The 20,951-nt window shown below is 38.9% G+C and overlaps 1 protein-coding gene across 1 annotated transcript in view; it reads left to right on the top strand.

Annotated features, from left to right (window-relative positions):
* Positions 1–20,951, top strand: part of VPS35L (VPS35 endosomal protein sorting factor like) — a gene marked incomplete in the record, with an annotated part of 223,044 nt that overhangs the window by 151,239 nt on the left and 50,854 nt on the right. The window contains 3 exon segments of the mRNA XM_072419014.1: positions 5,406–5,545; positions 15,781–15,946; positions 20,010–20,128. Coding sequence (XP_072275115.1) covers positions 5,406–5,545; positions 15,781–15,946; positions 20,010–20,128 — 425 coding nt within the window.

Raw genomic sequence — 20,951 nt, 5'->3', positions numbered from 1 at the left:
ATTTTTTTTTAAATATAATAATAGCAAAATGATCAGATGTGAGCATGTAGGCGCCTTAAAGGATGTCTTTGGATTTGTAATTGGGGATAAAGAAAAGGTGGATTTACCAAACACTTTTTTTTAGCTCTGTATACACAAAATAAAATGTCAGAGCTCAAGTGCAAATTTCTAATAGCAATGTCACTGCCTTAAGCGAGCAACAATGGCTTAAATGTATTAATATTGAGAAACAAATGGACAAAATTAAGGTTGACAAAGCACTGGGACCTTGTGGATTACACCTACCTGTCCTCAAATAGCTGAGCTTAGTTATTTCAAACCCAATGTTTCTAATTTTTAGAGACTCTTTAAATCACTGATACAATAAATTTGTATAAGGCCAATGTGATTCCTATCTATAAAAAAGGAGCTTAGTCATTACCAGGTAACTACAGACCGGTTAGTTTAACTTCCATAGTTGGAAAGGCCCTAGAGAATTTGATAAATAACCGTATATAGAAGTTTTAGCTAGCAAATAATATATTAAGTGATAGTCACCATGTATTCAAGAAAGACCAATTTCGTTAAACAAATTTACACACCTTTTATGAGGAGTAAACAAGTAGACAGAGGAGTAGCAGTTGATATAGTGTGCTTGGACTTTGGTAAAGCATTTGACACAGTACTCCACAGACTGTTAATTTGCAAATTAGGCTCTACAGGTTTAGGAAATTCAGTCTGTAAATGAATAGAGAACTGGCTTAAAGACTGCATCCAGAGTAATGATTAATGATTCATACTCTAAATGGTCCAAGGTTATTAGTGGTGTGCCCCAGGGTTCAGTGTTGGGACCTTTACTGTTTACCATCTTTATAAATGATATGGAGTTTGGGATTAAAAGTGCCATTTCTGTGTTTGCAGATGACAACAAACTATGTAATTGAAATAAGTCTATATGGAATGTCTATATTCTACAAGCAGACCTGGATGTATTGTTTGATTGGGCAGCTAAGTGGCAAATGACATTTAATATTGATAAATGTAAAGCTATGCGCTCGGGGGCTAACATAATGCATACATCATACGGTCTAGGGGGAATACATTTGGGGGAGTCCAAAATGGAAACGGATCTGAGGGTACTTACTTGTATTAAAAGAGGAATACACTGCAAAGATGGAGACAAAATCCTGCCCCTGTACAAAGAAATGGTCAGACCTCACCTGGAATATGCAGTACTGTTTTGGGCACCAGTTCACAAAAAGAACATTGTGGAATTGGAGAGAGTGCAGAGAAAAGCTACTAAACTAATAAAAGGAATGGAGGAACTCAGCTATGAAGAGAGATTACCTGAACTAAATTTATTCTCCCTTGAGAAAAGACGTTTAAGAAGGGATATGAATCACCCTGTACATATATATAAATGGTCTATACAGAGAACTCTGTTCCCAACTATTTACTTTAAAATCATTACAAAGGACAAGAGGGCACACTTTGCGTCTGGAGGAAAAGAAGCATACGCGCTGGATAAGGAAGGCATTCTTCACTGTAAGGTTTGTGAAAATGTGAAATCAGCTCCCTCGGTGTAGTTTTAGCAAGAACTTTAGGTGGCTTAAAGAAAACACTGAATGATTTTCTAGAAGCCCATAATTTACCTGGATATCAGTGAGTTTTAAAGTATAGACATGAGCAACTGTTGACCCAGGGAACATCCAGTTGCCTGATGGCATCAGGAAGGAATTTTTTTCACCCGTTGAAGCAAATTGTACCAGGTTTTTTTGCCTTCCTTTAAATGAACTATGTCTTATAGGGTTTTATATCTGGGATATGTTTATTTCCCTAGTGGTTGAACTTGATGGACTTACGTCTTTTTTCAACCTAACTTACTATGTAACTATGTAAGAGAGGTGCCTATAGCAGACTCCATCGACTGTCTATTATGCATCCCAATATGCAACTCCCCCCATAATGTCTTAACTTCATCACATGTTCAATCAACAATTTCTTCTTTCACATTCACTTTCAGATCACCTCTCACATGCAGACAAACACCACCACCTTTTCGTTTTACTCGGTCTTTCTGCAAGAGAGTATAAGCAGGAAAATTGACAGCCCAGTAATGTGAAGAACAAAGCCAGCATTCAACAATGCCAAGCAAGCCATAATGCTCCTCATCCATTAAGACTTCCAATTCCCATATTTTGTTTGCCAGAAGTCTATCATTGGTGGACATGGAATTTAAACCATTGCTGAGTGTCATAGAAATGTGATATTTGCAGGGTACTCAGGGGACTCAGAGCTACTACTAAACCAAATTTCAGCCAGATACAGGGTCATAAGCATAAAATCCTTATAACATGCCGGGATATTTTCACATTAAGGAGGGCTATTTCATAACCTTGGTCCTCAAATTGAGTTTGCATGTTAAGGTCCCGCTGGTCCCACGGGTCCCACTTCAGGGCAATGATCATTAGGGTGCTGTCAGTTTCCATTTGTGCTGAGAAAATAAAGCTCAGGCTTGTGGTGAACATACGGTCACACATAGCTTTCCCCCTACTGTCTATAAACCCCAATTTCTCTGTAAGAAAATGGAAATGTAAGTGCATGTGCAGGACACTTGTGGCTAACTCCCCCTACAATTTTATCACTACAGCACATGATACGAAAACTTTACCTATCATACCATGCTACCCTGTCACATATGCTGTAGCTGTCCACTTACCTTTTGTGAACTCCAATTTTTCACAAATGGGGAGGACCTGAAGATGTAGTAGTAAGAATATGTACACCTTGTCTATATGTCACATGAATTGCATTTCTCTGGAAGTATCCATTGCAGAGATTTTGGGGTACAAACAAGGTTAACGGCCCTTTTTAACTAACAGGGCTGTATGGTGTAGTTTCTGCTCTGTGATACCGTAATGGTGAGCGGAGAGCAATACATGACCGGTCAGCACTGTATGATAGATTTAGTCTTGTATCTTTCATTAATAAAATGAGCATCAAATAGTGAGTGCAGAAATACTTCAATTGTCATTTACTTTATTTGGTGCATGTACATTACGGTAACTAGAAACATTTTAATTTTAAATAAAAAAAAATTCTAGTTTTAAACATACATCTTTAATGTTTGTTTGCATTGTGGCCCTCGCATTTTATCTCCGTGTCAACAACGGCCTCCAAATGAAAAAAGTTGGACACCACTGTCCTATAACAACCAATTGTCTACGCCTTCCTGCATTTCCTTCCTCACCACTACTGGATGAGATGATAGGGCTGCTATCTCTTGGTTTGCCACCTGCTCAAGTATTCACACCCTTTACTTAGTACTTAGTACTTACTTGAAGCACCTTTGGAATCCTCGGATCCATATTGTTATGATGCAATATGTTTTGCACGCCTGGATTGGGGGATTTGCTGCCATTCTTTTTTGCAAATTCTCTCAGGCTCAGTCAGATTGGGTGGGGACTGTCAGTGGATAGTAATTTTCAGGTCTCTCCAGAGATGTTTTGGTGTTTTTTCAAGTCCGAGCTCTGGCTTTTTCATCACTGTCTGAGAGACCTTCAGGTGCTGTTTTGCAATCTCCAAGTAGGCTTTTATGAGTGGTCTCTGTCTAGCCACTCTGCCATAAAGCCCTGATCAGTGGAAGAATGCAGTTATGGATGTCCTTCTGTCCCATCTTCACACAGGATCTCCGAAGTAAGAATGACCATCGGGTTCTTTGTCATCTCTCTAACTAAGGCTCTTCTCCTTCAATTTCTCAAATTGGGTGGGAGACCAGCTCCTGGAAAAAGTTCCTGGAGCCCGCCCTAGATCTTTGCTTTGCAACTATCCTCTGCAGGCAGTTCCTTTGACCTCATGGTTTGTTTTTTGCTCTGATAAGCAGTGTCAACTATGAGGAATTACACAGAGGGGTGTGTGCCAAATTATTTTAATTTACCACAGATGGACTTCAATCAAGGTTCCAATTGCGCTAGCTCCTCCACATGGGACACCGCACTCACATGGGTGAGCTTTGCAATACTAGAACTGGGAATTTGAGTTTGAGCATCTCTCTTAGTGAAACATTGTCTGGCATCCCAATGGCTACCCTGTAACAGGACTGACTAAAGATAATGGATGTTATTATACAAAATTCCACTGTAAATAAGTTTGTAATAATGTTTCAGCATAGTAAAGTACTGCGGTTCCTACTCCTCTTGAAAGAGCAGTTACACAGGTTAAGTGGGCTTCTGAAAATAATAGAAAACATACCAAATCTGTGATCAATTATGATGGATTAAACATATCAAAAGCTTGGGGAACTCTGGATTGTATGTTACATGTGGGATGAAATATATACTATTGCTGATAAATTGAATATTCTGTACAACTAGTTAGGGGTATGTGTTTTAATATTTGTAAAAAAAATGATTTTATATTATTTACAGTATGAATAAATAATTGACCACAAAATCCCTGGTTCAAGCAGAACCAAAAATTGTTTTAGAAAGGTGCAGAAACATTTTAAGAAAAAATCAAGAGAAATTGGAGTTGGATTTTAAGTGTTGTTGCATACGGTTTGCTTACGGTTTACTCATATAAATGTGATAGTCCAGTTTTCTCTTTTTAATAAATTTACTATTGTAACATGGTGAGAATTGTAAGGCCAGTTTTTAAGGTGATTTCAGTACATCTTTTTCAATTTCACCTGGAAAAAGAGGATAAAGGGCCTGGATGAGGCTCTTAGTAATTGTGTTGGAGCAAGATTGCAGCTTTTTATTTGAGGCCCAGGTCCGAACAGTCCTGGAATTAATGAATGGGTGGGCCAGGCACATTTTTGTTGTTCTGCAGGACTAAGCTATTTCGTGTTTCGTTAAGCTGAATGGAAGCTTTATATGTTGTGCCTTTGCCTAAATAAACAAACTTTTTTTAAGCACTACGATTAGTTGATCCCCTAGCTTTACACTGTTTTGTCTATATTTCTGTTTTCACTTTGTCAATTATTTTCTCATTTAAAAAATTCAAATAGTAGATGATATATATTTTACTTCCCACCAATACCGAACATATAATTTGTGATTTATTTATTCTTATTTGTATTGCTGCAAATATTTACTTTACTTTTACAGGGCTGTTTTAGATTTTTATTAAAAGGCAAATCTGTATACATCAACAAAACATAAAGGAGTGCCCATTCACACCATATTTAGTTGTGCAATACAGCACACTGCATTACAACAGCCTTTTTTTTTTTTTTAACTTGCCCCCAATACATATTAGGCAGTATTGCATACATTTTACATGCATTTCTGCAAATTGATGCTGTGAATAGACCTTAAAGGCTTTGTCACCATTGTGCTTCTGTGCTTGTTTTATAGTTTTGGATTTCTACTGAACAGTATTGAATGCAGTTACATTTGATAATTTTATGAATTTTCTTTGTACAGCTGATGCTTTCTTCAAAGCTGCAGTGAGCCTTATTGCTGAGGTACCAAAGACTATTATTATAGATGGCAAGATGCGTTCTTCTGAGGCCTTTCTCCTGGAATTCCTCAATAACTTATTCTCCACTATGCTGGTTGTCCCTGTGAGTGTCAGTAAGCTGATGGTATTTGAATAATTCAAAACAAAAAAGAATAGTTCTAATATCTTCTTATTAACATGTTTTCCCTTGTGTTCATTGGTGGGCACAACTAAAAAATAAAAGATTGCCCATGATGAGGTCAAAACCACCCACACTTGCCAGCAAACTTCAGTTGTTAACCTATCTTCCAGTAGTGAGAACATATTAATGTTTGAATTTTCTATTGTACCTTTTAAATTGATAAGATTTTCGGTTACCTAATTATTGGTGGTGTGTCCGTCACATTTCACAGAATTTCTCTGCTTCTTCAAAGGACCAAATTGAAAGATAAACTTGAGTGAATATGCTTTAATACAGGGGTCCTCAAACTTTTTAAACAGGGGGCCGGTTCACGGTCCCTCAGACTGTCGGGGGGCCGTACTATTGGTTTGAAAAAAAAAACAGGAGAACATTCTTATGCACACTGCACAAAACATATTTATTGTATAAAAAACATGAAAGAACAATACTATATGCACAGCACACGTGCCGATCATTAAAAAAAAAGTGGCGTTTACTTTGGCTTTAAAATTGCTTGAGATTATTCCTTTGCATAGAAAATGCACAGATAAATTTGAATTTTCACTGTGTGTATTGAAAATGCAAATTTATCTTGCATTTTCCATGCAAATGAATAATCTCAAGCAAATCATTAATTTGCTTCTTTTTATACACCCTACCCTACACCCAACACTACCCCACACTTTTTATTAATTAAAAAAGGGCTGCTAAAAAAACTTTGTCAGTGTCTGCTACCTGTCACTCACTGCTGCCCTCATACATCGGCTGGATCACACTGCAGCACATGTGTACATGATCAATGTGCATAGAATGTTTATAATATTTACAAATGTACATTGATCATGTACATTTGTGCTGCAGTGAGCAGGGAATGAAGGCAGCAGTGAGTCTCTGCTCTGCTCATACCTTCTCTGCCTGATGGCTTCAGCCCGACAGCTCCAGCATTACCCCGGCAACAGTGGTGTCACGTGACCGGGTTCCCTGGAGTGCAGATGGCAGGCAGCCAGAGCTCGAGCAGGAGAAGCAGCCTGGGCGGCCGGCGGGCCGGGTGGAGAACCTCAGCGGGCCGTATTCGTCCCGCGGGCCATAGTTTGAGGACCCCTGCTTTACAACTAAACAGAAGAGTTTTAGAAGCATTTATCAACATAGAGAAGGTTTTGTAACAACACAAGTCAAGTTAAAAACACAAATAGATAAAATCTGTAAAGATTTGATTACTTAATATTGTTTAGAAGTTACAGTACATATTCTAAAACTAGAGATTATAGATATAGATATGTCCTGTTAGTTGTCATACACTTTACCACCCCAGCAGGCTTTTCCTGCAGACTAAGAAAGACCGACTTTTTTTTTTTTTTTTTTTTTTTTTTTACACATCTACAGGAAAAAATGTCACCCCATCTCTTGCTTGTGCAGTGCAAGATCAGGTGACATTTTTTTTTCCAGTCAGTGGTGAAGGAGGAAAGTGGACATCTTAGACAAACACATGCAAAAGAAGCAATTCTGGTTTGTCATGGATAGATATTTTTAAGATGATATGTGTGACTACAGATCAGAAAGACGTAAGGGTTGGACGGTTCCAAAGGATATGTAGGAGGGTAACAATTTCAACACACAACAAGGTGTAAATGCAGGTGGTACTTTGAGAGGAGTATGGGTGTCCTATACCACACAGTTAAACGCTTATAGTTTATTTCCAGATTCTTATTGCTAATAGGTGCATTGTGGCTAAAATATAAAAGATGTTCCCTCTCTCAATCTGAAAATCTTGCAGTGAGAATGCGCTCCTATTTCTGGATAGAAGAAGGGGTTGATGGGGACTGCAAAACTACCAACAATTTATAGGTATGTGAGAGTACCCCAGATAAAAACTGGTGGTTTAGAAAGCAGTTCTAGTGGAGGTAATGGTCTAACAAAAGAATGAAAATGTGGAAGAGTGTGTATGAAATGATTCAGTTGAAGTTTTCTTCAAATACCTAAAATTAGGTAGAAATGGTCTGTTTGATTTTAAGACATTTCTGCACACTCTGCACACATTGAGTAAAATATTTCTCGCCTAATCCTGGAGTGAATGACTTGATCAGTGCAGCTGGGAAAGTAGAATGTTCCAAAATAGGTGATGTATAGGAAGGGTAAGGCGTGAGAGGTATGTTTCAAATATGTTTGAGTCTGGGGAGATTGTAAAAGTTTTTCAGTAAAACTGGTGGATTTAAAATCTAAAAGCGGGCAGGAGATCCAAGAGACAGATTTGCAAACTCCATCATAGAGGCATTGTCCAGCGCTGCAGCAGCCAAGATGGCCGCCACATCACACTTGGCCTCACCAGATTTGTAGCAGGAAGCCCTAGATCTATCTCAGTACCTGCCGGCTTTACTGCAATTACCCCAGCCTCCTTCTCCAGGGGGATCATCTGCTCTGCTATCTCCATCTGCTGACCAGGCAGCTCTGCTTGCGGCCGTACAGGACATGCTACACAAGGCCCTGGATGCCACCTCAAGACAGCTAAAAGAACACTTCTCTATAGAATTAAAAGAGCTGGGCTACCGTACTTCACAACTTGATGTTACTACTGTCCTAGAAGAAGACATTGATGCTTTAAAGATCGAAATGAAGTCCTCGCATTACCATCTGGAAGACGCCGAAACAGGGTGCATGGCTCTAATATTCGCATTTGGGGTATTTTAAAATCTGTCACTGACCTGCAATCCTCTGTTAGGGTTATGGAACTCCTGGAATTTGATCGCATCAACAGTTCCCTATCCAGACGCACATCAGATGCCCCCCTCAGGCCATTATCGTAAACTTACATTACTATCACATGAAGGATTTCCTTCTCAAAGCCGCCAGAGAAGCTAACATGCTGTCATTCCAGGGATATGATTTGCCTTTTTTTTTGACCTGGCAACGTCTACAATCCAGAAATGCAGAGGAATGAAACCTATGTTTGCTGTCCTGCAAGCAAAGCAAATATGCTACTGATGGGGGTACCCTTTTCGGATCGTCTAAACCTGCAGCGATGAGTCTTGTGTCACACCCTTCCCTTTTGTCTCTCCCTGCATTTCCCTCAATCCCTGGTGATCCAGCTGGATGGTACATTTTTCTGGAGACCTTGGTGCTTCTTGAGCAACCCCTCTACTACTTCCTATTATGGGGATAAATCTATTATCACTAAATGTACAAGGGCTCAATGCCCCCCAGAAGAGGACAAAGGCTTTCAGATATTTTCTCTTCCAACGGGCTGCTTGTCTGCTTGCAAGAAATACGCTTTTCCAAAAATTATTTTCCCAAGTATTTTCATTCCTCATACCTCATATCTCTGATACTAAAACAAGGGTTGTTTTAGGCTTCAAAAAAATCACTCCCTTTCTGCTTCAAAAATATGACAATCGGATGTTCCCTGGACCAACGGTCACTGCTATCTTTACTTTAAAGCCTTAATACCCAGTTTTATTTTGTGCTTCTATAAAAGCATCCAGCTTTTTCTTAAAGCAATCTATAGTAGTTGCTGAAACTACTTTCTAAGGGAGCCTATTTCACATTTTCACAGACCTTACAGTGAAGAATCTCTTCCTTATGCGGAGCCTAAGCTTCTTTTTGAGCCGCAAAGAGTGCCCTCTTGTTCTTTGTAATCTCAAAGTGAATAAATGGAAAAATAGTTCTCTATATGGACCATTTATATATTTATACGGAGTGTTTATATCCCCCCTTTAAATATCTCTCCTCAGTAGAGAATAGATTCACTTCAGCTAATCTCTCCTCATAGCTGAGCTCCTCCATTCCTTTTGTTAGTTTAGTTGCCCTTCATTGCATTCTCTCCAGTTCCACAATATCCTTTTTGTGAACTGGTGCCCAAAATTGGACTGCATATTCCAGATGTGGTCTGACCAATGCCTTTGTACAGGGGTAGGAAATATGTCTCGATCTCTGCAATCTATTCCTCTTTTAATACATGAAAGTACTTTGCTAGCTTTAGATATTGCAGCTTGGCATTGCATGTTGTTATTAAGTCTATGATCTACCAGAACCTCCAGATCATTTTCCATTCCTGTCTCCCCCAGTGCATGTTGTTAGCCCCCCGAGTGCATAACTTTGCATTTATCTATATCATTTATAAAGATGTTAAACAGTAAAGGTCCCAACACTAAACCCTGGGGTACACCACTAATAACCTTAGACCATTCGAAGTATGAATCATTAATCTCTACTCTCTGGATGTGGCCTTTAAGCCCGTTCTCTATCCATTTACAGATTGACTTTTCCAAACCTAATGACCCTAACTTGTAGATTAACCGTCTGTGTGTGTTGCGCATAGCACAGGCAATATTCCAGAGGATAAAACCTTGGAGGTCCTTTCCTTCAACTTGAAACCTAGTTCATTAAACTGATTTTAAGGATCCTCCATCTTCCATATATCCTGTCATTGGATCCAACATGGACCAAGACAGCTGGGTCATGCTCAGCCCCTCCCAGTAATTTGTCCACTCGGTCCTCCACATGCCGAACCCTGGCACCAGGGAGACTGCAAAGCATTCGGTTGCAGGGATCCGGGCGACAATTTATTCTATCAATCCTCCTGATTAGAGAATTCCCTATGATAACTAATTGTCTATGGCTAGATGGGCTTCTCTCCCAGCTTAGGGGTATCGGTAACATCGAGTGTTGCCACCACTTGGTCAGCCACCTGCACATCTTCACATAGCTTTGCAAATTTGTTAGGGTGCTCAAACACAGGGCTGGCCTTCCTTTTCTGGAAACCCCCACCACTCCTTCTAATTACAGAAATCCAGCTCCCTACATGTCCACCCTGAATAACCTCTCCACCCTCCACATCTAAGCCATTGACTACCTGCTCAGTGAGCAGTAGACTCTGTCAAGATGATTCAGTGATTTCAGTTTAGGTGTTGCAGTGCGCTTCCCCAGCTCTCCAGTGTGAGATATTAGAAGGATGACATGCTCACATCTGTTACAGTGGTATTTACTTAGGATTCACCTCTATTTGTGCATACATATGGTACACTGTGCACTGAACAAAACTTCCACTTTGCTACCACTCATTTTTCCAGTTACAATGTTTATTGTTTTTAAGGAGTTATAAAGGTTTAACTACAGTTTGTAGTTACCATAATGATTCAACTCCCTTTGTTTCCAAACAATTATGTTTTCTAATTCCACTTAATTCCCAGCCACTTGTATCACAAGCCAGGAGTAAGCAAGCTCAGGGTGAGTCTGCCCAGAACCTAAATCACCTGGTAAACCTTAACCACTCCCCTTAGAAGTAAGCAAGGAAAGAGGTAAAACTCTATTTTAAATAATCTGACATTTAAACAGACAACCCAACAGTCAAACAGACACAATTCCCACATACACAATATCAGAAAACAATATGAGAAAACAACTGTGTTTTCTAACTCCACTGAATTCCAAGCCAAGAGTGAGCAAGCTCAAGGTGAGTCTGCCCAGAACTTAATTCACCTGTGAAACCTTGGCCACTCGCCCTTAGAGGCCACACCTGACATCACCCCGGATATCCTTTGGAATGGGCATAAAGCAGTGATAAGAGGTCGTCTTATATAATTGGCTTCTCAATAACACTATGCTCCTTCAGCTAGAACAAGAATATGAGGCCTTGTCAGACTTACATAAATCAGATCCAACACCTGAACTTAGCAAAGAATTAGAAAACAAAAGAATTCAGTTGGATCAGTGTGTAGCCCATAGGGCAGTGAAGCAATGTAAAAGCCTGACTCCCTATTGGCAAATTGGCTCTGGAAAATAAACACCTGCTTCCAACCAATTAGACTTAAAGTAGGCACCACTAATTTGACAACCCACAAACTATTGCGGAAGAACTTTGTAAACATTTAGCTCAACTTTATAGTGATACTGGATCCTTTGATATGTCCGAAGCTGAAGCATTTTATCCCACAATCCCCCTACTCGATCTATCCCAAACTCCACACACTACTCTGGAGGAATCTATCATGGAGGCAGAGACAAAGGCAGCCATGAAGTTCCTTAAAACTGCAGAAAAGACCTGGGCCTCATGTATTCTCCACCCATTATTACACTAAATTTAGGGATACCATCTCACAAAATTTTAAAACCACTTGTTATAGCCATGAATAGGGACACTTTGACAGTGACTAACTGCATGCTGCCAAAACCAAATACAGATACTACAGCATGGTCTAATTACAGACCTATATTCCTTCTCAGTCTAGACTAGAATACTGGTGGCTCACCTCAACAAAGGAAAAAACGGTCTGGTTGGCAGGGATCATTTAGAGTTCATCCCAAGAAGGCAGGCAACAGTGTGCAGGTACTTACCCATCTCATTCATCTTGCTAAAACTCGATGATACCTAGTCTTTCTACCGGCTTTAGACATTTAAAAGACATTTGACACGGTACATTGGCCCTATCTTATGTTTATGTACTAGAGAAATGGGGTTAAATTTTTTATTTGCTGGGTTAAGGCTGTCTACACTACCCCCCCCCAAGCTTTCATACTATACCTGGTCTTCCGCTCCTCTCCTTTTCATATTTCCAGAGGTACTAGGCAGGGGTGTCCCCTTTCACCCCTTTTGTTTGCTTTAACCATAGAGCTGTTAACCCTGGCAATACGAAATCCCCCAGACATTAGTGGCATGGAATATGCAGGGTACCACCATAAAATCAGCTTGTTTGTAGATTATGCCCCACTGATTCAATCCCATGGTATCCCTGCCTAATCTTTTAGCTACCCTAACCACTTTTAGAGAGATGTCTGGTCTCCAATAACCATAACAAATGTTTAACACTGAATATTAATCTGCCAAACTTGCTTGTCACCCACCTCCAGGAATTCCTCCCATTTCGATGGGAACAATCAAAATTGCTGTATCTGGGTGTATCACAGCTTCTTATGATACGCTGGATAATTCCTGCCTTGATATGCCAGGCCAGGCTACTTCTGGAAACCTGGAAAAGGTACCAGTTACCAGATTTATTACCAATATATGGTCTGATGAAGCGGACAAATTCCGCGTCATCAGTATGAACGCCATCGCCAAGTTATTATGTGAATGATATGTACCCAATACATTGAAGTTGGATTAACAAACTCAAAAAGTAAAAGGAGACTTGATAGGCGCCCATTATACAAACAGCGATGTTCGCTGGTTGAAATTATGCCCAGGATGTCCCTGACTTCTGCATGTGATGGGTTCATAGGGTAAAACAATAATCTTCGACTAGTGGCCCTGATAGGAGTGTACATTGGAGAAGCCCCATGACTCTGAATCAAGTCTAATTACTGCATACAATCCAATTTTTGCTTAGATGTGGAAGATAGGCAGGAACACATTGGCCCTGATTCATTAAAGCTCTCCAAGGCTGGGGATAATACACTTTCACCAGTGAAGCTGGGTGATCCAACAAACCTGGGATGGATTCAAAGCATTTGCTAGCAAATAGCAAATGACATTGAAGAAATCCATTCCAGATTTGCTGGATCACCCAGCTTCACTGGTGAAAGTGTATTATCCCCAGCCTTGGAGAGCTTTAATGAATCAGGGCCATTATATTGGTAGATGAATCAGACCCCGTGTGCCCCAGTATTTTCTTTGTTCTCTGCATTAGAGACCAGCTAAGAGGCAGTCTTGCTAGGACTGCCAAATCTGTTAAAATGCCTTGTGTGATGCATAGCAATGTGCATGTTTACGCCATACTCCCTCGCGGTAGGCTTCTTTAACTGCAACCAAACTTTCATGAGCTGGTTTGTGGGTGCATATGTATCTTGTTTCTTCTCATTTGTTTGAGCAGACTCTTTAAAAATGTTAAGTAAGGTCTCCCTTATTTTTCTTTTCCTTTCTGGTTATTTTTTCCAATCTTTAATGATAACTAATTGAATACTATTGTATCTGTTAGAAGTATATGCAATATGTAAAATATGTAAAAAAAAAATTCATAGATTTATTCATTATATGAGCTCCCTCAGAAGGAATGGGAGGCATATACAGATATGCTGAGATACCAGCTTTAGAAGCTTCGAGAGTTACGAAGTAGCGAAGTTACGAAGTCAGGAGCAGTCAAGTATTCATGAGCTGTTTCCATATCATGGTGAAATGTGCAAGTGAGATTAAAGTCCATATTAGTTTGGTATACAGTTCAAATAATGGAGTGACTTGCAATCATGAATAGATAACTGCTGCAATTTAGAAAGATAATGTTTACTTTCCACATTTCCTTCCATCATTTTGTGGCCATAGTAACATCTTGGGTATGCTTTATAACATATAGGAGAGAGTGAGCAACAAATATAAAATATCCTGAGGAAGTGGACTGTGATTTTGTGAAACGCATAGAGAATACTAGAGATACAATTACAACTTGAGTTTGCCATCTTTTTGGAGTTATATGCCTAAAAGGCAAAAATGGTTCTATGGTATTAGTTTTAAATACGGAGAAAATATATGGTATTGTTTTAAATTGGGTTGTTTTATTAAAATGTTGATAAAATACATTTTTGTATGACCTGTTATAATACTGCCTGAAAAGTTCCCCTTTTTCTTGTTTGGTCTTTTACTGTAATTCCTAAAGGGATGTGGCAGATGTGGATAAAATAACTAGGTTGAAGACCCAAAACATATGTTGATGTATTTAGAAGAATTGTTTTTTTTTTAAAAGGCAGTGGGTCACACCAAATGTTGACTTGATTTAGATTTCTCTATTGTTTATTTACTTTAAATTGTAATTGATAAAAAATAAACTATTAATACTTTTTTGTGAAAGATATTTGGCCAGCTTGATTGGCAAGGCTGGGGTGGTAAAATGTTCATACATTTTTGGCACACACAGAGGAAGCCAGAATTATTGATAATTCTGGCAACCAAAGCTGATGCTGGGCATGTGCAGCTTTTTAAAACATACCTGGAGTGATTAGGCTAGTGGAGGGGCATTCATTGCAGAAGCTTGCCCCTTTCTGTAATAATGACATGCCTGTTTGTTGAAATTTAAAAGTGGAATTTTCTAAGTCTTCATCTTAGTAGAAGTATTTTCTGAGCATTTAAAAAAAAACCACGAAAGTATAGCAAAAACTGGAAACTGTAATATAAAGATACACAATTGCAAGGTTAAGTGATCTCAGTATACCTATAATCAGTAAATATTACTCTTAGGGGTGCATTTATGAAGCAGTGTATCTGACATTCACTGAAACATTATTTTCCAGGTTCATGTGTATCAATGTCATTCATTCATTCTCCACCAGGAAATATTTCAGTGAATGTCATATCCACTGCTTTATAAACAGCCTTAGATGCATTATTTATTTTTTTTGGAATAATATGGTGAGACTATTTACTGTCCCATCTTGTCCCACTAAATCAATAGTGGTCCTTCCTAGGATCTAACTAAAGAGGTGTGTTTAGCAACAGTAGGTAAACCCTGTGTGCACTGAACTGCTGTGTTAACTTTCATAGCCACTGGGAGTGCTTTTCAAGAAGTAATTCTGGGTTATGTGTATTTCCAGTTACAATACACTCTACAAAAATGGTATAGGCAGTCTGGAGTTTCCTTCATGAGGCTTCAATTTCTCAGGTTTGTAAGGCTGCCAATTGGTCCTTTGTTAATGTATTCACTAAGTTTTAGAAGATGAGTTTGGATAAATTAGTCAATGTTAGTTTTGTTATAAATGTTGCGTTTATTCGTTCTGTTTTCAACTGACAGGCCACTGTTTCATATCGTAAGTATATTGTAGCACTGCTTTGGGATATCCTGATAATCAAAGATGTTCAAAACTATGTTGTGTTCTCCAATGAATTTGAAGATAAAAGATTTTAGAGTGAATATACACAATACTAATATTGTAAAGACGTTGGCTTTATGTGAAACTCGCAGCTGTTTTGGCCTTGAAGGGCAGCAGTTCTTCACAAAAAAAGTAATGTGAATGTTTGAATGTATTGAGATTTGAATAGATCAGGAAAGGAAACCTAAGTTTTCTTTATAGTATTTAAAAATATTAGAAGATAAGCTTGTGGTCTCTCTGATATAAAAATAGGTTTTGGTTTGTTGCTTTCTGTGTGTAGTCAGCCTAGAGATATTTATTGTAGAACATATACTCATATAGCCTGTATTGCTGTATTAACTTGATGGAAAATATTTACACATTATGAAAGGTGTTTTGTGTGTGTTTCACAGGACCATCCAGAACAAGGAGTTCTCTTCCTGGTTAGAGGAATTCTAAATGTAACTGAGAATTATACCTGGGAAGATAACATCGATGATAAAGTTCGAATCTACTCCAATGTTCTGCATTTGTTGTCTGCCTTGAGTCAAGAGCGTTATCTCTATCATGTAGATAAAGGTACTCTTTGCTAAATGTAATTTATTTGTTGTAATCCATAAGGAATTTATTTGTTAGCCTTTTTTGTTTACCCACCTGGCCGGTAAACCCGACCTTGGTTCAGGGTAAAAAAAATTGCAGAAATCCTTAAACCCGAATATTTTTAGTGGTTAAATGTCATCACTTACCTGGTCCGCTGTGATCATCCCGTGTTCTGTTGTTCCAGTGTCGTTCTCCAGCGTCGATCTCCCTCTCCAGCGTCGGGTGCCTGTCTTCTCCGCCGCCTTCTTCTTCTCCGTTCGCGTAGTGTGTACGTGTCCCTCGGCGATCCCTGATGACGTCGTCGGCACATGTGCCCATCAGAGGGAAATTTAAACTCATTCTGTATTGGATTGAATACAAACTTCCGTATCCAATCAAATACAAAATAATACAAAACAAACACAAATAAATACACAATCAAATTTTTAAAAATTACCAGTTATTCCCTGGATGGCTAGTGTGTAACACTGTGTCTTCTCTTACCTTTGCTGATATTTGCCTAATTTTGACCGTCTGCTGTCTGCTTTGACCTCTGCCTGGACTCCGACATCTCCGCCTGCTTTGACCTCTGCTATGGCTTCAAGCTCCAGAAGGTATCTATCCACCCAAGATGTGTTGGAACAGTTCACAGACAGCGAAAACGATCTGGAGTCACTTGTGGAGTCCACTGATAGTGAATGGAGCTCCTGGAGACCTCTCATCGGAGTCTGAGACCGAGTGATTCTATGGAGGTTAGTGATGTGCGTACCTGGTGTGCAATTGACACCCGTCAGGCCCAGCCTGCACCCCCTAGGTTTCCATTTACTGGGGTGCCTGGCCTGAAGGTGCACTGTGAGCACAACCCACTGGCCTACCTGGAGCTATTTCTGAATGGCGAAGTCATTCAGAAAAAAGTTGAAGAGACAAACAGATATGCAGCGCAACAGCTGGCTGCTCCACATGCAAGCTGGTCCAGAACCCGGAATTTGGAACCAGTCACCCAAAAAGATATTTGGCTTTTTCTTGGCCTTGGTATTCTCTAGGGGGTGGTGGGGAAACCCCTGCAGAAGTGGTACTGGTCCACCAACAAACTGCTTGCCGCCCCTTTTTTTGGCTCGGTTGTGCCTGAATATCGATTTGCTGTAATCATGAAATTTTTACATTTTACAAACGATGATTTTGACGAGGCCACCCATCCTGCCCCCAAGCTAAAAAAAATTTGGGAGGTTGGGAAAATGATTATCAACAACTTCAAAATCTGCTATGTGCCAGAAAGGGACATTAGTGTGGATGAAAGTTTGATGTCACATAAAGGGAGGCTGAGCTGGGTGCAGTACATAGTGTCCATGAGGGCACGGTTTGGTATCAAGTCTTTTATGCTGTGTGAATCCAAATCTGGATATATCTGGAACTCTGTCATATATACAGGCAAAGGCACAAAATTTAATCTCGGATTTAGTTCCTATGGAGTGGCAACATCTTCTGTGCTGTCTCTTATTGAGCGTTTGCTGAACCAAGGGTATTGTCTTACTACAGACAATTTTTATACATCCCCTGACCTTTATATGTTTTTGATACAAAACAAAACAAAACTGTTAGGGCTAACCTGCGTGAATTGCCAGCCAATTTCACTGCACAAAAGCTCAAGCCTAGGGATCAAGTTGCCTGGCAGAAAGTAAAAATGATGGCATGATAAAAGGATGTCTGCATGATGAGCACTGTTCACAACACCGCCAGTGTTCAAACCAGAACAGGAAGTGGGAAGGACGTTCAGAAGCCCCAGGTAGTCATCGACTATAACTGCACAGGAGATGTACAGAGATCATTCATCAACAGTTGTGCTAAATACAGAAAATACATAAAATTATACAGGGTATCATAGGTGATTGATATTTAAGTCTAGTATTTAGATAGCAGAGCAACAAAGTTGTTATGAAAATAAAGACTGATAACTATGTTTTTTAAGTGCACATATATCAAGTATCATAGGAATAACGTTCATGTATAAGTACTATACTCAGATAGTAAAAGTCAAAACATCGAAATTGTGATAAAGTTCATTATGACATAATATGCATAAATGAATACAAGTAATAATAAACATAATGAAGATAAATACTTATAGTATTATGAGTCTGATATATTGCATAGTCATTATCGAGATAACCTAATAGGAGCATTATGTTGTACAAATAGATTCATATGTATAAACTGCAAACAAGTTTTGAGTCTCTTACTCACTATTAGTTGTTTGACTCCAGAAGTATATCAGGGACAGTAGGTAAGTAGTGCTAATGGTTAATAAGAAGGTTAATGTATAATTAAGATAATAAGGCATAAATACATGTGAATATTTATCAGGGAGCAGAGCAGTCAGCGGAGCTCTGCTATGCTGACAGCTCCGCTCCTCTGATTACTCCCGCAGCCCTAGAGGAGCTGTGACATGTATTACAGAAACAGAACACATGTCACAGCTCCTCTTGGGCTGCAGGAGCAATCGGGGGAGCAGAGCTGTCAGCATAGCAGAGCTCTGCTGACTGCTCTGCTCCCTGATTGGCTGAGGAAAGGGAAATCCGGATGATTCTTGAGCTGTCTTCAGGGTTTCAAGTCTCCCCATTCATGTCTAGTGCTGAATGGCTGAGAAACGTAAAACCTCAGCCAATCACAGAGCACTAGGGGTGAATGGAGAGCCTTGTCCTCATTTAACCCCTAGTGCCCTACAATCCCTCACTGTCAGGAGGAGTCACAGGGCTGTGTTCGTGTCATGATTGCAGCCCTGGGAATCATCCTGTCATTGGGATAACCTGTAAAAAAAAAAGTTTAGTTACAGAAACACACATTTAATAAAATACTTTAACATTAAAGCCTTGTCCATTTTTTACACATATTTTAACCCTTTCAGGGAATGAGTAAGGGGTTTTATGTACCCCTGTACTCATTCCCTGAAAGGGTTATAAGTAAAACTTTTATAAACACTTATGTAAAATCGTGGCAATTCGCGGTAAAACGCGTCATAGGCCTTTATAAAAGTTTTTTAACGTTTTAAAGTTAAGCTTTAAAATGCTTGTATAAAAGCATACAAACGCATATAAAGTGGTAGGAACATTTATATGCGTTTTTAAAACCATTCATGTAGACCCAGCTGAAAGGAGCTTCCAGATACAAAATTAAAACAATGTTACAACATTGAAACAACAACATTACAATGTACAACATTGTCTCGGCTGTACTTGCCTTGCCTTGTCTTATCTCGTCTCGTCCTCATCTCTCCTTGTCTTGTCGCACGTCACTCAGGCTACCACAGTCTCAGTAAGCTAGTGAACATCTTTGACTGCGTCTCAAGTGATTGTTGTGCTTTATTGCGATTGTGTTTTTTTTTTGGAAACTTTTTTGTGTGTGCTAATATACTATACGCCAAAAAGAGTTCTCATTAAAGGTAAAGTTTTTCTTGGTTTCTCTATATTACATTATTTTCTATATGGTAAATGGTACAGTACAGTATTTAAAATAAAAGTTAATTTTTTTTGTTATGGGAACGGGTTATTTCTATTTCCTTTATTTGTTATGGGAAAATTTGGTTCCATTTACAAATTACAAGTTAGTCAAGAAGTAAGGGAGTATGGCCACCAAGAGGCATCTCCTTGGCCTAATTTATGTCCTACTCCTCCAGATGGCAGTATGACCCAGTTGTCAAGATTAAAAGAGTGTTCTTTTTTGAAATAAAAGAAAATAATTTTACAGTAAGTATACAAGATCATTCTTTTATTTCTAAAACAGTTTACTAAACACAAAATGAATATTTTTTTTAGCAAGTGTCATGGGGTTCTGAATAAGCAGCTGCATTGATTTCAATATCTTCCACTTTTAAAGAAGAACAAATTTTTGGAGTTTATGTTCAAATGTAGTTGTTACAAGCTTTTGATTAGATGACTGCTATCGTTTTATTCAGGGTTTTTTTTAATTAGGAAAGTATTTATTTCAAAGAACATTAATTTATAATGAAAATGGGAAGTATGTGTGCATTGCCATTTAAAAATCATTTTCAATCTGTTTTCACCTTTAGTTGACTCCAATGATAACCTTTATGGAGGAGATGCAAAGTTTTTAGCCGAGATTGGTAAACTATGCGACACACTTATTGGTCAGATTCTGGATCACCTGAAAGCTCTTGGAAAAGAAAAGGTGGGTACAATTCTTACCAAATGGATTTTTGCATTGAAACATTGATGCATTGCCCAAATTTAGCAGTTTCATTATACATTGGTTAACCTCATATTAATTGTGACTATTTTGCCTGCCATATTTACTGTACTTTACATTACTGTATTGCAATGAAACAGTTAATAAGGCCCAGAGTGGTTACTGATAAAATATCCCAATCTCCAGAGGGTTCTGCAGCCATATGTTGAACATGAAGGGCCTGATTTATTAAAGCTCTCCAAAGGCTGGAGAGGATACCATGTCATCAGTGAACCTGGGTGATCCAGCAAACCTGGAATGGATTTCTTAACGTCGATTGCTTTTTGTTAGCAAATGTTTTTAATCCTGGACGAGATCCATTCCAGGTTTTTTGGATCACCCAACTTCACTAATGAAAGGGTATCCTCTCCAGCCTTGGAGAGCTTTATTAAATCAGTCCCATATTCTCAAAACTGGTGTACTCTCTTGGTTACGTATGTTCAAAAAGCCTTGGATTCGGCTGACAGAGGGTTGAGCTTTACTTGACAAACAGTCTTAAGTTATAACACATCATGTGTTATTCTATTAATTACAACTACAACAATTAGTGTGATTGTAAAGTACTAGGTATACCTTTTGTGTCATTTTTTTTATTTAGATTGTATGACTTTTATGAGACACATGTATGATTCACAGCCGATTATTAAATAGCGGTCAGATCCAATAGAAGTTTTCAGGTGTATGGTCAGGTAGGGCATCTAACAAATCAATTCGACAATACTGCAATAATTGTCAAAATAACAAAAAAAAATAGGAAATAATAATA

Source organism: Pyxicephalus adspersus, chromosome 7 (assembly GCF_032062135.1).
Source record: "Pyxicephalus adspersus chromosome 7, UCB_Pads_2.0, whole genome shotgun sequence".
In the NCBI taxonomy this organism is placed as follows: domain Eukaryota; kingdom Metazoa; phylum Chordata; class Amphibia; order Anura; family Pyxicephalidae; genus Pyxicephalus; species Pyxicephalus adspersus.
The sequence above is the reverse complement of the archived record's forward strand: the minus strand, read 5'-3'. Positions and strand labels throughout refer to the sequence as shown.